Raw genomic sequence first — 18,469 nt, forward strand, 5'->3', positions numbered from 1 at the left:
TAATATCCTATCGTCACCATCATCAATATCAACATAAAATCACAACACTCAATATCTGATCATCATCTTTTGTTATTTCACGTCATCCACAAAAAAAAAAAAAATACAACAGCTCCCACAATTGGTTCTTGGGCTGATCTGGAATTTATTTAGAGTAAGTGGCCCGATAACTAAATCAAGCTTAGCCCAACAACACACAAGCCCAAGTAAAATAGGTGAATTTCGTTGGTGTTTAAAAATAATTGGATGGAAACAAAAAAATACATACAATTCATCACCAGTACGTGTCCACGATCATCCCACATCAATGTCCCCATCATCTCTTTGATATCATCATTATTCGTTTAATTTAATAAATAAAAAAACAGCGGTATGCACTGCAATAGAAACAGTAACGAGTAACAGGTTCGTTGAATTGTGTTTGGTCTTGCTGCGATCGATTGAAAAATAAAGGACTAGTAGTAGCAGGTGTTCGAGAAAACAAAATATACACACAACCGTATGTGGTGGTGTATAAGGATGGTGTTTGATGAAAGTGGTGTTTAAATGGGTGACTCGAATGGAGAGGGTGGTTCAAAAAGGGAAATAGCAGAACAGTTGTAGCAGGTGCCGATTGTAATGATGATTATTATGGTGATCATGGCGGCCAATAGTAGCAGCAGTAGCTAATGGAGATGGTAACCGTGGTTGATGGTGATTGATATGGTTTCCAAGGATGGTGTTTGTGATCATTAAAAGAAGAAATAAACAAAAAATCGATGATGGTGGTTCTCGCCGTACTGGCCGATGGAAGTGGTGGTTTTGTGAGGTGGTTGATCAAGAATGAGGAAGGTGATCATGGTTGTTCATAGTTCTTGATTACAAGGAGAGAAGATGAGATCGATAGGAATGGCGAGGTGGTAACGGTTATAATGGTGATAGTGGTTTGTTGTGGGTTTAAGTGTTTGGGGTGGTGATGATAACATAACGATGGTGAATTGAAGTGGTTTAGTGGTTGCAGGTTTGATGAAGGTATTAGATGGGGTTCGATCATGATTGCAGTAGCAATTATAAGATGATAGAAGTGGTGATTAGATGGGGTTCGATCATGATTGCAGTAGCAATTATAAGATGATAGAAGTGTTGTTCTCGAACTCGGTTCAATAACAACAAATGGTTTTTTTTTCCGAAGGTGTATGGGTGGTGGTGATTCAAGGTGGTGAAGGTGATGACCGGTGGCTCGACAAACAGGTAAGAAACAGAGAAATTGAATACATGAAGTAGAGTGAAGATGGTGAGGTGTGGATGGGATTAGTGAACTCCATTCATACATATATATATAAAGCATCAGTGCATATATTTTTATTCTATTCTTTCAAGTTGGCGAATGATTAGAAGATTTAACGTGTTAAAAGAATAGTATAGCTGCATCCATATTAAACTCTTATGCCGACAGTTTTCTCGGACTGTGTATCGTGCGAAATCAGTAACGGATAAAAGTGTTCAGAAAAATCTCATATTTTTAAATTAACTATATTTATTTATTTTCGTCATTATGGTATAAAATTCAATCACTAATTTGTTAAATAAAAATTACATCAACTATCCCTCTCATTTCTGGATAAAATATAAAAAGTGTTAAAACTTAACAAATAGTTCCTAAATACATTTTTAATAAGCCTAAAATTTATAGAACTCATTTTCGTATCACCGTTTATTTTAAAATTACATAAGTTTGAATTTAACTTGCTTAATATCAATCGAAACATCAAACGAGTATTACAATCATTAATATTTTTTTAATATACTTTATTTATATATAGAGATATATTTTAAATAATAACTATTATAATATCCTATTTTTATTTTATTAATTTTTTATAACAACAACATACAATACTTCAAATTATATTTCGAATTATTATTTATATGTACATACACACATATCTATTTAAAATTAATTGTTTGTGAATCGTCGAGAGCAGTCGAAGGTCAATTGAATATATGAAACAGTTCAAACTTTTTGAGACTCAACCTTACAGACTTTACTTATTGTGTCAAAGATATTAAATCGTATTGAGAGTTTGGTTTAAAATTAGTCAAAATTTTTCGGATCGTCACAGTACCTACCCGTTAGAGAAATTTCGTCCCGAAATTTGAGTGAGGTGGTCATGGCTAACAATAAAAATATTTTCATGACGAATATGAGTTGATTAATTGAGTTTTATCATCATTGAGTAATATGGGTAAAACAATTTGATTATTCGAAGAGTACGAATGAAGCTATCACAAAAGAGTGAAATGAATAAATGCAGATTCGTCTTGTCTGGTGACGTAGTCACGGTTGATTTCCAGAAATCAAGGAATTTAGAGGAAATCTTCGTAATAAAATTTGGTTCTTTGATAATTAAGGAAATTAGGATCCTCTTTGGTTCAATGCGATAATCTGTCTCAATTGCTCTGTCGGATATTTCACTATAAATCCACTCTCTTCGTTTCCTTTATATTTTGGAGTTCCATACTTTGGTTTTCTCTTCCAGACTTTAAGTTAAGCGAATAATGGTCAAGAATTCGTAGATATGAATTTTAGAATGAACATAGTTAATGTTCTAAGAAAGAAATTGAGATAGCAAGATCTTGATTGGTTAAATTACCAGAATTTAAGAGAAAAGATAGAACTATCAGGAAGATATGTTCTTGATATGTTTGGAGATTAGGTAGAATGAAAGAGTCGTATAACATGACACATGATGACGTTATAGTCTGTGAATCATCACGTTTCATTAGAAACTCAGCATGACTTACTGCAATATAATCACGTTGATCAAGTGTCATTATATTATACTAACTCATGCTTCAATTCCCAACACTACTTCAAAAACATTCATATTTTAATTTCATGTTTCTTAGAATTTAGAAACTAAAACCGTTTCCTTTCTGATGTAACACTAATATCGCGAAGAGATGAATGATTTCAGATAAGAATAGTTATGAAAATATCTTCAGAAGTATCGAGGATATTTATAATAAAAGATACGATGATATCTTAGAATTTATAATATCGATTGATGATGATGAAGATTAGTCCGTAAAGGTTTAGAGTCATGAGGAAGGTATTCGATAATGACTTCAGCAGATACTGAATCATTTGGATTCTTTGAAGGCAGGTTTAGTCTTTGTGATTTTTCCACAGCCTCCTTCATGGTTTGCTCAATCCGTTTTTCAGTTCTAAATTTTCTCATCTTTTGGGCTTCTTCAGCCACTATTCTTTATCATCAAACTTTCGACTGTTAAGGTCATTTATAGCTTTCGTTGCTTCATTCAACTTTTTTAAAATTCAGAGCGTTGATTCGTAGACTGGTTGATTTTCAGAATTTCAGAATGGAAGCTCAAAATTTTAAGAGATAGATGTTCTATGTATACATATAACTGTTGATGTAGAAATGCTGCGAGATTTAAAATACTGATTGCTGATTCCCAGTAATTGGTATGGTAAATTCTTGTTATAAGATACGGATGAGTATATGATAGGGTTTTATTGAACATATATAATGGCTTTTTGGAGAGACTTAAGCCAATGAGTAATGAAGTTGCTGATAAGTTTTTTGCTAACATGATGGGATATAAACGGTTTCTCATTAACGATGATGAATGGCAAACTTATATCAAAGTTATAATAGAGTTCATTCGAATGAAAAGTCGAAATTGATTTGCTGAAGCTGTGACAAAATTGGCTACTTTGAAAAAGGATTGCAAAGTTATTTTCAGTAATAACAATGCCAAAGGAGCTAATACAGATACGTTTTTAATGTTTACTCAGGTTCCGAGTATTTTCAGGTTCATAACTATATGCATCAATATTTTCTTCAGTAGATAAAGTGCGGTTGGTTCATCCTCTCGATTGAGGTGTTTTCAAGAATCATGAAAGGTTTGAACGCAGATTGGAATCGTCAAGATACAAATGAGGTTTAAGATGAAGTCAAGTGACAAACTTGAAGAAATGTTTAGTGTCAAATGTTATAATTAATATTTTAATTCATTTTAATTGTCCAATGTTAGTAGTCCACTGTTAGTAGTCCACAGTTAGTAATTCAATAATTCATATGTAGTTTAATATCTAATATTCGAGTTAATTAATACGTATCGTGACCCATTATATACATGTCTCAGACTAGATCACAACTCAAAGTATATATATTATTTTAGAATTTAACCTCGACCCTGTATAGCTAACTCGATCATTACCACATATAGAGTGTCTATGGTTATTCCAAATAATATATATAGATGACGTCGATATGATATGTCAAAACTTTGTATACGTGTCCCAATATTTAAATGCGTAAATAACATTATTTAAATGACGATAAATAAATTGCGTAAAATAAATAACAGAAATTAAATGACGATAAATAAAATTGCGAATATTAAAATTATGACAAATAAATTGCGATAATTAAATTGCGATAATGTAATAGGGAATTAACAGTTAGCTAGGAACAATTAGCTAGGATTTTGTTAGCGTGGATTCTTAACAAAATTTTTCATATTTAATTTGTTTGTTTCTAACAAATTTTATTTTGTCAAATGTTTTCTTCATTATGCCACGTGTTGGATTCTAATAGATTAAAATCCAAATATGAAATTTGAATGAAAATGGTTATTCTGCTGTGAATGGATACGTATATCTTTGGATGTAAGTAGGGTAGTAAATGACCGTTGAATCAGATTTGAAGAATATACATTGTAACTTATTAATGTAGTAAATGACCGTTGAATCAGATTTAAAGAATATACATTGTAACTTATTAATGTGAAATCTAAATATTCCTCGGGTATTACCTACCTGTTAAAATATTTTCACCATTAACAGTTTGTACGAAAGAATTTTTAATTACAATCTTTATGAAAATATACTTACATATATAATTTTTTCAGATGTAATCATGGATTTAATGAGTTAATATAATATTAATCTCATTTGATTTACCGTTAGAACTAGAATACATAATCTATAAAACATTATAGATTACATAATCTCCATGAAGAACGAAGATAATTGATGTAGAACGATACGTAGAACGATGATTATATTCGAGGTACAGAATGAGATGTTGAGGCATGGATTGTTGATGGTACTGGTGCTGTTTATTGATGGTACTATTGGTGCCGATGATGTTGCTGAAGCTGGTAAATTTTGTACCATATTCTCCAAATTGATTATTTGAGCGCGAAGTTCGTTGACCTCTTATATTATTCCGGGATGATTGTCGGTCGGAACGAGCGAATGAATAAGGTTTAGAATTTTAGATAGAATATAATCGTGGCGAGATATTCAGGAAGTGAGGGAGAAAATGGTGTTTCAGACTGGTTCACTGGTAAGTGCTTCAGGTTCTTCGCCAAGAGGGAAATGTGGTGGATGGAAGGAATCACCTTCTTCTTGTCTCCATTGATTAAGTTGACTACGAACCCATCCCTATTTCATCTAAAATTGATGATGGCTGATTGGTTGATCCATTTCAGTCACACTGCTTTCGGAGCTCGAGTGAAATTCCATATCGGAATCCGAGGGACTTGAACTAGTGGCGAATTCCATTTCGTACGATTGAATAAAGGATTTTTCGATATGAAATGATTTCCATCTATCGGATGGTATTCTAATTACATAGAATATATATATATATATAGAACAAAAGATTTCGTAGATTACGGAGGAATTTATGGAATACGTCATGAAAAGTTCACAGTAACAGATACGCTAAATTATGAATCAGCAGATACGCTAAGATATGAATTTTTGTCTATACACTATTCATGCAATCAATGCAGTAAGATGTGTCTAGACTTAAGAATGATACGCAGGTAATTTCCGACTAGGAATGATAAGGAAAACTTTTTGACATGCAGACCAGGTTCAAGTCCAGACTTATTAATGTATCCTAACAACTACTAGGCCGAAGTCCAGACTCATTAATGCTTCCTAACAACTACTAGTTAGACACACTAATGCAAGACCTGGTTCACTACGACCACCGCTCTGACACCAACTTTAACGACCCGTCCTAATCCATCTGGACGAATACATTACATTTGGTTACATTGCAAGGTACTTGACCTCTATATGATACATTTTACAAACATTGCATTTAATTTTAAAAGACAAACTTTCATTTCATCGAAAGTTGACGACATGCATACCATTTCATAATATATCCAACTATAATTGACTTAATAATAATCTTGATGAACTCAACGACTTGAATGCAATGTCTTTTGAAATATTTCATGAATGACTCCAAGTAATATCTTTAAAATGAGCAAATGCATAACAGAAGATTTCTTTCATACCTGAGAATAAAGATGCTTAAAACTGTCAACCAAAAGGTTGGCGAGTTCATTACTTTATCATAATCAATATTCATTTCCATCATTTTTATAGACCACAAGATTTTCATTTCCATTTCTCATAAATATACATCTCTTCCATAGAGATAAAAATCATTCATATGGTGAACACCTGGTAACCGACATTAACAAGATGCATATAGAATATCTCCAACATACCGGGACATCCTTCGGACATGATAATTTCGAAGTACTAAAGCATCCGCAACAACGGATGGGGCTTGTTGGGCTCGATAGATCTATCTTTAGGATTCGCGTCAATTAGTAGACTGGTTTATTAATTCTTAGGCTACCAAGCTAAAAGGGGCATATTCGGTTTCGATCCATTCAACCATATAATGTTGTTTCGATTACTTGTGTCTATTTCGTCAAACATTTATAAAAGCGCATGTATTCTCAGTCCCAAAAATATATATTGCAAAAGCATTAAAAAAGGGAGTAATGAAACTCACTATACGATATTTTGTAGTAAAAATATTCATACGACGATACTGAAGAATGCAGGGTTGGCCTTGGATTCACGAACATATATCATGTATATATATTAACACATATCACATATAATCGACTGAGTTTATTTATATAATATAACGTATTAAGATTATTATCTTTATATATATAGGATTGTATTAAAATATGTTTTTATATAACTAATACTTTATTTGGTAAAATAATATCTATAATAGAAAGTTGAAATATTTTTATAATAATAATAATAATAATAATAATAATAATAATAATAATAATAATAATAATAATAATAATAATAATAATAATAATAATAATAATAATAAATAATAGTAGTGATAGTAAAAATAATGATAGTAATATATAAAAATCTTGATAATGATGATATTACTAATAATAATAAGTTATTTTTATTTTTTATAAAAAAACAATAATATTGTTAATAATACCTAATACTACTAATGATTAATAATAATACTAATTATGATAATAATAATAATAATAATAATGATAAAAATGATAATTTTACTAAGAATATTAATTTTAATAAATTGATTATTTTAATTAATAATAATAATAATACTTATCCTCCTAATAATGATATGATAATAATAATAATGATGATAATAATAATAATTATAATAATAATAGTTATAATAATAATAATAATAATAATAATAATAATAATAATAATAATAATAATATTAATAATTATAATAAAACTACCTTAAAGTAATAATCCTCCAAAATGGATATGTCACTGCCCGGGCTTGAACCCGCGACCACTCGTTCAACCAATCCCTCCCAAACCATTGAACCACTTTACATTCTTGTAATATTTCGCATTTGTATTTATTTAATATATACGAAACCGATTATTGTTTTTCTCATTTTAACATCATCATTTACTTAGCTAACGTCATCATCATTATGATCCTATGTTTATCATCATCAGCATCATGTATCATCCTTCGTGATTCATCATCGAAGCCTTCATCTTTATTATTCTCGATCTTTAACTTCATCATGATCATTTTCGAACAACACCATTATCAACTATCATCATCATTAACATCGAGTTTCTCATTATCATTATATTAAATCATCATCTTTTGTTGTTTCACGTCATCCTTACAAACAAAAAAAATACAACAGCTCCCACAATTGGTTCTTTGGCTGATCTGGAATTTATTTAGAGTAAGTGGCCCGATAACTAAATCAAGCTTGGTCCAACAACACACAAGCCCAAGTAAAAGAGGTGGATTTCGTTGGTGTTTAAAAACAATTGGATGGCAGCAAAAAAATACATACAATTCATCACCTGTACGTGTCCACGATCATCCCACATCATTATCATCTTTATCTTAAACGTCCCCATCATCTCTTTAATATCATCATTATTCGTTTAATTCAATAAATAAAAAAACAGCGGTATGTACTGAAATAGAAACAGTAACGAGTAGCAGGTTCGTTGAATTGTGTTTGGTCTTGCTGCGATCGATTGAAAAACAAAGGACTAGCAGTAGCAGGTGTTCGAGAAAACAAAATATACACACAACCGTATGTGGTGGTGTTTAAGGATGGTGTTTGATGAAAGTGGTGTTTAAATGGGTGACTCGAATGGAGAGGGTGGTTCAAAAAGGGAAATAGAAAAACAGTTGTAACAGGTGCCGATTGTAATGGTGATTATTATGGTGATCATGATGGTGGTTTATGATGGCCAATAGTAGCAGCAGTAGCTAATGAAGATGGTAATCGTGGTTGAGGGTGATTGATATGGTTTCCAAAGATGGTGTTTGTGATCATTATAAGAAGAAAGAAACAGAAAATCGATGATGGTGGTTCTCGCCGTAGTAGCCGATGGAAGTGGTGGTTTTGTGAGGTGGTTGATCAAGAATGAGGAAGGTGATCATGGTTGTTCATAGTTCTTGATTACTAGGAGAGAAGATGAGATAGATAGGAATGGCGAGGTGGTGACGGTTATAATGGTGATAGTGGTTTGTTGTGGGTTTAAGTGTTTGGGGTGGTGATGATAACATAACGATGGTGAATTGAAGTGGTTTAGTGGTTGCAGGTTTAATGAAGGTGATTAGATGGGGTTCGATCATGACTGAAGTAGCAATTATAAGATGATAGAAGTGTTGTTCTCGGTCTCGGTTCAACAACAACAAATGGTTTTTTTTCGAAGGTGTATGGGTGGTGGTGATTCAAGGTGATGAAGGTGATGACCGGTGGCTCGATAAACAAGTAAGAAATAGAGAAATTGAATACATGAAGTAGAGTGAAGATGGTAAGGTGTGGATAGGATTAGTGAACTCCATTCATACATATGTATATAAAGCATCAGTACGTATATTTTTATTCTATTCTTACAAGTTGGCGAATGATTAGAAGATTAAACATGTTAAAAGAATAGTATAGCCGCCTCCATATTAAACTCTTGTGCCGACAGTTTTCTCGGACTGTGTATCGTGCGAAATCAGTGATGGATAAAAGTGTTCAGAAAAATCCCATATTTTTAAATTAACTATATTTATTTATTTTGGTCATTATGGTATAAAATTCGATCACTAATTTGTTAAATAAAAATTACATCAACTGTCCCTCTCATTTCTACATAAAACTTAAAAAGTGTTAAAACTTAACAAATAGTTCCTAAATACATTTTTAATAAGCCTAAAATTTATAGAACTCATTTTCGTATCACCGTTTATTTTAAAATTACATAAGTTTGAATTTAACTTGCTTAATATCAATCGAAACATCAAACGAGTATTACAATCATTTAATATTTTTTTTTAATATACTTTATTTATATATAGAGATTTATTTTAAATAATAATTATTATAATATCCTATTTTTATTTTATTAATTTTTTATAACAACAACATATAATACTTCAAATTATATTTTGAATTATTATTTATATGTACATACATACATATCTATTTACAATTAATTGTTCGTGAATCGTCGAGAGAAGTCGAAGGTCAATTGAATATATGAAACAGTTCAAAATTTTTGAGACTCAACCTTACAGACTTTGCTTATTGTGTCAAAGATATTAAATCTTATCGAGAGTTTGGTTTAAAATTAGTCGAAATTTTTCGGGTCGTCACACCACCACCACAATGAGCACCACCCACCACCCACCACCCACCACCACCCACAACCACCAACCACCACCAACACCCCACCACCACTACAACCACCACCCAACACCACCACTAACCACTACTAACCACCACCAACACCACCAACACCCACCCACCTCCCACCACCCACTACCCACCACCCACCCCCACCACCACCCACCACCATGACCACCACTAACCATCACCAACCACCACAAACCACCACCACCATCCACCTCCATGACCAACACCACCAACCATCACCAACCACCACCAACCACGACAAACCACCACCACCACCCACTACCACCACCACTCACCACCACAACCACTACCCACCACCACCATCAACCACCACGACCACCACCATCAACCATCACCCACCACCATGTAAAGGCCCGTCCTAATCTTCTTGGACGAACACTTCAACATTTAGTCTCATTGCGAGGTACTGACCTCTATATGATAAGTTTTACAAACATTGCATTTGTTTTGAAAAGACAAACTTTCATTTCAACGAAAGTTGACAGCATGCATACCATTTCATAATATATCCAAACTATAAATGACTTAATAATAATCTTGTTGAACTCAACCACTTGAATGCAATGTCTTTTAAAATATGCCATGAATGACTCCAAGTATATCTTTAAAATGAGCAAATGCACAGAGGAAGATTTCTTTCATACCTGAGAATAAATATGCTTTAAAGTGTCAACCAAAAGGTTGGTGAGTTCATTAGTTTATCATAAATATTCATTTCCATCATTTTAATAGATCACAAGATTTCAGATATTTAATTGTACACGTAACCCGAGTACAAAATAATACGCGTAACCCACGAATTAAAAATCATTCATATGGTGAACACCTGGTAACCGACATTAAAAAAAATGCATCTAGAATATCCCCATCATTCCGGGACTCTCATCGGACATGATAAAATCGAAGTACTAAAGCATCTGTAACCCGGATGGGGTTTGTTAGGCCCAATAGATCTATCTTTAGGATTCGCGTCAATAAGGGTTTTTGTTCCCTAATTGTTAGATTACCAGACTAAAAAGGGTGATATTTGGTTTAATAATCCAGCCATATAATGTAGTTTTAAGTACTTGTGTCTATTTCGTCAAACATTTATAAAGCAGCGCATGTATTCTCAGTCCTAAAAATATATATTGCAAAACCATTAAAAAGGGATAAAATGAATTTCACCATACGATATTTTGTAGTAAAAATATGCATACGACGGAACTGAACATTGCTGGGTTGGCCTCGGATTCAAGAACCTATATCATTTATATATATTAAAACATATAATCGTAATCGAACAATTTATATATATTTAGTTATGTATTAATATTAATATTCATATATAATTTCATTAGTACTTATAATATATTATAACATTTATTTGGTATGTAATTTAGTTAACGTTATATCAATATAAATAATATTACATCATAATATTAAGTAATATTAGTAACCTTTTGTATTAAATATATTTTTATATAAATTTCTTTTGTTTGCAAAAATAATATTTATAATAATATTAGATTAAGTATAATAATAGTAATAATGATTTTAATACTAATAATAATAATAATAATGATAGTAATAATAATAGTTTTAATAAAAATGGTAGATTAAAAATAATGATACTTTTAGTAATACTGTTAATGATAATAACTATAATAATAACAATTTACTTACTAATGATAATAATGATAATAAGTTTAAATATAGTAATACTAATAATCATATTAATAATAATAATGATAATTCTAATAATAATATTTATGTCATTACTAATAATAATAATTATTATTATAATACTAATAATAACAATAATAATAATAATCATAATAATAATAATAAAAATTAGAAAGGCTACCTTAATGTATAAGCCTTTTTTAAAAAAAAAACGCCCCTGCCCGGGCTCGAACCCTCAACCTCTCGTATAACACAAACACTCCTCACCATTGATCTGTTAGACCATTCTTGTAATAGCTTGTGCAGTTAAATATTTAACGTATACGCTCAAAAATTCATTAATATCGTCACCCTTTTATTGTAACCTCATAACCATCATTCATCATTTCATCATCATATACTATCGTGTAATCATCACCATGATCATCTTTATCATTCTAACATAATCATCATATCACGTCCCGTGATCATCATTACTTGAATCAAAATCGCCATTTTTCATTAATTATGATTTTCATCATTATGAAATCATCTATTATCATCTTCAATCTAATCATCTAATCAACTTAATTATCTAATCATCTAATCAACTTAATTATCTAATCATCGAATCGTCATAAAATCTATCATCATCATCTTTACAACCTTCGTTCTTGGTTTCGTAAAAACAGAAAAAGGAACTGCAGTTGCAGTTGGTTAATGGAGAACCACACAAGTGGTGATATGGCCCAACAAAAATACATAACTACCCTCGGCCCAATAGCAAGAATTAGAATACGGCCCAACGAAAGAACAATTTGGCTCTCGACCCCCTTCAGTGGCTCGATTAAAAAAATATAGAATAAAGAGACGTTTGAGGAAAGTTTTGTTGGATTTGGAATCCCATACACGTCCCCACATCACATTCCATTATTAATTTTATAACAGGAACATAACAGCTGGAAAAGAAAAAGGATTGCCACCTTTTTATACTTGTGTGATACCCACTTGCGTCCATTTCATTATTATTCAGTCACCATCATTATAATCAGCTTTTAGCAGAAGAAAAACAAGAAAAAAATGCAGCTGTAATAGTAGCTTCAAACGAAGGGTAGCAGTTCACGATGATGGTGTTTGCTCATAGGTGATAGTCGGTTATGGTGGTGTGGTTGAGTGGTTAAGGTGGCGATAGGTTGGGTGGTGATGAAGGTGAAAGGATGAAGTGGTGTTGGTGTGTTTTTGAGTTGACCGAACAGAAACAACAACAAAAATGCAACAATGTTTCGGTTAGCGACAGTTTCAACAGTAATTGGAGTGAGAGAGAGATGAAAGAGTGATATAGTGATTATGGCGGTTCTTGGTGGTTCTAGGGTGGTCGAAAAATGCAAGGGCAATAGTATTACTTTGATGATGGGGTTCTTGATGTTGCAGGTTTGTGATCGATGGAATGTTGGAGCAAAAGAATCGAAGGATAATGATGTTTGAATGATTCCATGTACATGAAGGAAGAGAAGAAAAAAATAGTATATAGACAATAAGAATGATGAAAGTGAATGTTAGAAATTAAATGATTGTGGGAGTAACATGTAGCACTCGTTTGTTTTATAATCAAATTATTGTGGACATATTTCATAACCCGTCCTAATCCATCCGGACGAAGTCCATATCGATTATAAACGATTCACAATAGTTGATTACATTGTGAGGTACTTGACCTCTATATGATACATTTTACAAACGTTGTATTCGTTTTTAAAAGACAAACTCTCATTTCATCGAAAGTTGACAAGTATGCATACCATTTCATAATATCCAAACTATAAATGACCTAATCTGTCATTTACTTAATAATAATCTCTAATGAACTTCGACGACTCAAATGCAACGTCTTTTGAAATATGTCATGAATGACTCCAAGTAATATCTTTAAAGTGAGCAAATGCACAGCGGAAGATTTCTTTCAAACCTGAGAATAAACATGCTTTCAAGTGTCAACCAAAAGGTTGGTGAGTTCATTAGTTTATAGTAATCATTTCATTTTCATCATTTTAATAGACCACAAGATTTCATTTTTCATAACAACCATCTCATAGCAGGCTTTTCGCATCTTACATAGAGATAAAAATCATTCATATGGTGCACACCTAGTAACCGACATTTACAAGATGCATATGGAATATCCCCATCATTTCGGGACTCTACATCGGACATGATATAAATTTCGAAGTACTAAAGCATCCGGCAAGTTCGGTTGGGGTTTGTTAGGCTCATAGATCTATCTTCAGGATTCGCGTCAATTAGTAGACTGGTTTACTAATTCTTAGGCTACCAAGCTAAAAAGGGGCATATTCAGCTTCGATCATTCAACCATAGAATGTTGTTTCGATTACTTGTGTCTATTTCGTAAAACATTTATAAAAGTTGATAATGTATTCACAGCCCAAAAATGTAAAGGGTAAAAAGGCAAATGAAACTCACCATACTGTATTTTGTAGTAAAAATACATATGACTAAACTGAACAATGTAGGGTTTACCTCGGATTCACGAACCTATATCATTTATATATATATTAACACATATAATTGTATTCGAACAAATTTATATATCATTATTAGTAATATAATTGTTATATTTAATATTTTATAAGTTTTATTAATTAACTAAGTATATTTATTTTATATATACTCTAAAAAATATTATATAGTTATGTTATATGTATTAAATATATTTTTATATAATAAATATTTATTTATTATAATATTAATAATAGGATTAGTATTAATAATAACGATACTTATAGTAATAATGATAATACTAATAATAATGTTAGTATTGATAATAAAGATGATCGTATTACTAAAATATATAAAATTATAATAATGATAGTAATAATAATAAGATAAAAAGGTTGTACTATTTTTACAATAAAAACACTAATTTTGATAAAAATTCTTAATTCTAATAATACTTAATAATAATACTTATTAATAAATATATTAATGTTAATAGTAGTAATAATAATAATGATGATAATAATTATTATAGTAATAATAATATTAATGATAATAATAATAAAATGTATTATTTTTATAATTATAATAATAATAATAATAATAATAATAATAATAATAATAATAATAATAATAATAATAATAACTCTAATAATATCAATAATAATAATAATAATAATAATAATAATAATCATATTAATAAAAGTAATAATAAAAGAGTACAACCTTTGAAGAAAGGAGCTCTAAAAATAAAACGCCACTGCCCGGACTCGAACCCGTGACCTCTCGTTCGACAGCAACACTCTTAACCGTTCCTCTATTCGTTCATTTATAAAATATTCCCAGTTTAATTCCTTTTAATATTTCCTGTGTGTTCCTCATCTAACATGCCTATGATCCTCATCAACCTCAATATATCACAATATCATTATCATCATTTAATCATGACCGTATCATTATCAATATCTTTATTATACCCTAATCCTAATCATCATTATCATATATCTATCTTACGATCATCTCCACAATCCATTAACCTCATCACCTCATACAATGTTATCATCATCATCGTGGTCGTCATGCAACCGAAACATTCATAATAGTAGCCGTATCCCATCTTCATCGATTAATTCATTCAGAGGGACGAAGCAGTAATAGAATATCAACAAGTATCAATAGCTAGTGGATTTTGGGCTGATTTATAGCAGATTTAGATTAGATGGCCCAACAACAGAAGGAGGTATTCGGCCCAAGAAAACTGAAGCATACGGCCCAACACTAAATCAAACTCAACAATGGTTTCACGAGCCCAACAACTAAATTTAGGTTTACGGATCCTATTTTAAGCTGTACGCTGGATTGAGGTATGGTAGGGACTTCAATTTATAAAAAAAAAATAAAAGGCAAACGGTATCTTTAATCACTCAATGGTCGGCCATAAAGCAAAGGAAAAAGGAATTTAACCCGTGAGCTGTAGCAAAAGTATGTGCTTGAGTCTGTGATTTAAAAAAAATATACATGATGATAACGATGGTTGGTTGTTTTTGTGCTCGGACAGAAACAATGAAACAAAATAAAATCGCAGGTTTCATGGTTTAAAAGGTGGCTTGGAGTGGTGTTTTACTTGGCGGTTTACGGTGATTGTATTGGTGGTGGTAATCGACAATTAAACAAAAATATGACAGCAACAATTGCTTCGAATTAACATAAATAAAGCAGCAGTTACAGTGGCATTCCAATGGGGTGTTTGGGTTCATGACTTCAACGGAAAGAAAGAAAGAAAAATAAAGTGAAGAGAGAGAGAAGAAAGAGAGATAGCGAGGGTGGCGGTTACATGGTGATGTTATTTAATGGTGGGTTCACGAAAGAAACATCAGACTAGTTGATAGTGAAGAGTGTTCGGCTAACAATCCCAAAGGTGAAGGTGGTGTTGCTGACGAATCCTTAGAAGTAATAAAGATGACTCGAAAATAGTAGCGGTTTACGTGGTTTCTGATATAGGTGATGGTTGTGGAGGTTTGGTGGTCAATGAAGATGTAGGGTGGTGTTAAGGTGGTGATCCGAAGAGAAAACAGAAATATAGCGAAGTGGGTTTGTGTTAATCAAAGGTTTGGTGTGGGTGATGTTTTTGTTATGAGTCTTCGATTCACAGGGACATAAGTCGGATAGCAAGATAATTGTTTTGGGTGATACTAGATTGTGTCGATTGTGAAAGTGGTGACAGTTTAATTGGTGGTGAGTTGTGATGATTCGAAAAGAAACAGAAAATAATATCTTGAGATGATGAAGAAGGTAGCTCGTGTTAATGGGAGATGATCAAGGGGATGGCTAGTTGGTAGATCACGATGGCTTTCATATTGATGAAGGTAAAGAAAATGGCAGATAGTGTGCAGCCGTAAAAAGAAATGAGGATGGTGTTTAAGTCTTGGGTTTTATGAGACTCAATTATATTTATGTTTTGTGCATATGTCTGCGTATCCATATATGCCCATGTATATAGAAATTGTTTGTGGTTTTGATAAGACAAGAAACAGAATTAGATAATGGGAGACAAGGAAAAAATAAATTCTCCTTTAGTGATTTAATCACAGATGAAAGATGAATGAACCAATGGATGTTGATGGTTTGTGTCTGTACGTGTAAATGCACTCTAATGTATATGTATTATATAATATAGATAGTTTGTTTTCTAAATCATATAAGCATGTGAATATGTATGGTATTATATATAAATGGTTATGTTTATATAAAGATAGAGAATGAGTGATTGATTGAAAACTGATCACACTAAATTAATTGAACCTTTTTTAAATAGTAACGAATAATATGGTGTCTATTAATTTCACGGGTGAAAGTGATGAAAGGAAATATATAATATAATTTTAGTATGTAACAATCAATTACATTACATGAATCGTGCATGAAACTTTTCAAAATAGTAAAGCAGATTGAATCTCAATTATAATATTAAATTAACTACTTCTTATGCAGAGTGTGACATGAACTTTAATTCAATAATTTCAGTTCGGTTAAACATTCCATCACATTCAATCTAGAATAATATAATGTAATAATATTAATAACATAATAATAAATTTAATATTTATTTTTTTAATATACATTATTTATATATAGATATATTTTAAATAATAATCATTATAATATCCTATTTTTATTTTATTTTACATAATTAATTTTAATAACAACAACATATAATATTTCAAATTATATTTCCAATTACCATGTATATATATACACACATATCTATTTACAATTAATTGTTCGTGAATCGTCGAAACTGGTCGAGGTTAAATGAATACATGAACACAGTTTTAAACTTTTTGAGATTCAACTTAACAAACTTTGCTTATCGTGTCAGAAACATATAAAGATTAAAGTTTAAATCTGTTCGGAAATTTCCGGGTCATCACAGTACCTACCCGTTAAAGAAATTTCGTCCCCGAAATTTCATAGAGGTCATCATGGTAACAATAAGAATGTTTTCATGACAAATATGAGTTAATAAATAGAGTTTTATCATCATTGAGTAATATGGATAAAACCATTTGATTTTGTGAAGAGTACGAGTGAAGCTATCTCCAAAGAGTGAAATGAGTATGTATGGATTCGTTTTAACTGATGACGTAGTTATGATTGATTTCTGGAATTCATGAGATTTAAAGAAAATCTTCGTAATAAGATTTGGTTCTTCGGCGAATAAGAAAATCAGGATCTTCTTTGATTAAATGCAATAATTTGTTCCGATTTTCTCTGTCGGATATTTCACTATAATTCCATCCCCTTCGTTTCCTTATTTCCATATCTCACATCTTCTATTCTCTCTCCTTACTCCATACTTTATAGTATTTATTAATATGCTCCATCCCGTTTTGATCCTTGATATACTTCTAACCTTCATATCTGTCATTCTTCTCTTTCATCTACCACCAGAGGATTTTATTTACTTCTACTATTACCTTGGGGTTATAGTGTTTTTAATTTTTCCCTTGCCTTTAAGTGGCAATACGTATTGATATGCACGGTTTGTAGTTTATGTGTTACTGTCGAACTTTATATTTTCTTTTATATTCAAGAGTTCCATACTTTTGTCTCCTCTTCCCGACTTCAAGTCAAGTGAATAATGGTCCGGAATTCGTAGGTATGGATTTTTGAAGCGAACTTAGTTAATGTTCAAAGAAAGAAATCGTAATGGCACGATCTTGATTTGATAAATTACCAGAATATCCGAGAAGATAGAACTATCAAGAAAATATGTTCTTAC

The 18,469-nt window shown here is 31.4% G+C and overlaps 1 protein-coding gene across 1 annotated transcript in view; it reads left to right on the forward strand.

Annotated features, from left to right (window-relative positions):
- Nucleotides 1-761: 761 nt before the first annotated feature.
- LOC139901122 (uncharacterized) overlaps nucleotides 762-18,469 on the forward strand; it is a 63,862-nt gene continuing 46,154 nt past the window's right edge. Inside the window, exons 1-2 of the mRNA XM_071883860.1 lie at nucleotides 762-831; nucleotides 1,172-1,230. Of these exons, the coding sequence (XP_071739961.1) occupies nucleotides 762-831; nucleotides 1,172-1,230 (129 nt within the window). The remainder of the gene's footprint in view (nucleotides 832-1,171; nucleotides 1,231-18,469) is intronic.

Source organism: Rutidosis leptorrhynchoides, chromosome 3 (genome assembly GCF_046630445.1).
Source record: "Rutidosis leptorrhynchoides isolate AG116_Rl617_1_P2 chromosome 3, CSIRO_AGI_Rlap_v1, whole genome shotgun sequence".
NCBI classification, from domain to species: Eukaryota; Viridiplantae; Streptophyta; class Magnoliopsida; order Asterales; family Asteraceae; genus Rutidosis; species Rutidosis leptorrhynchoides.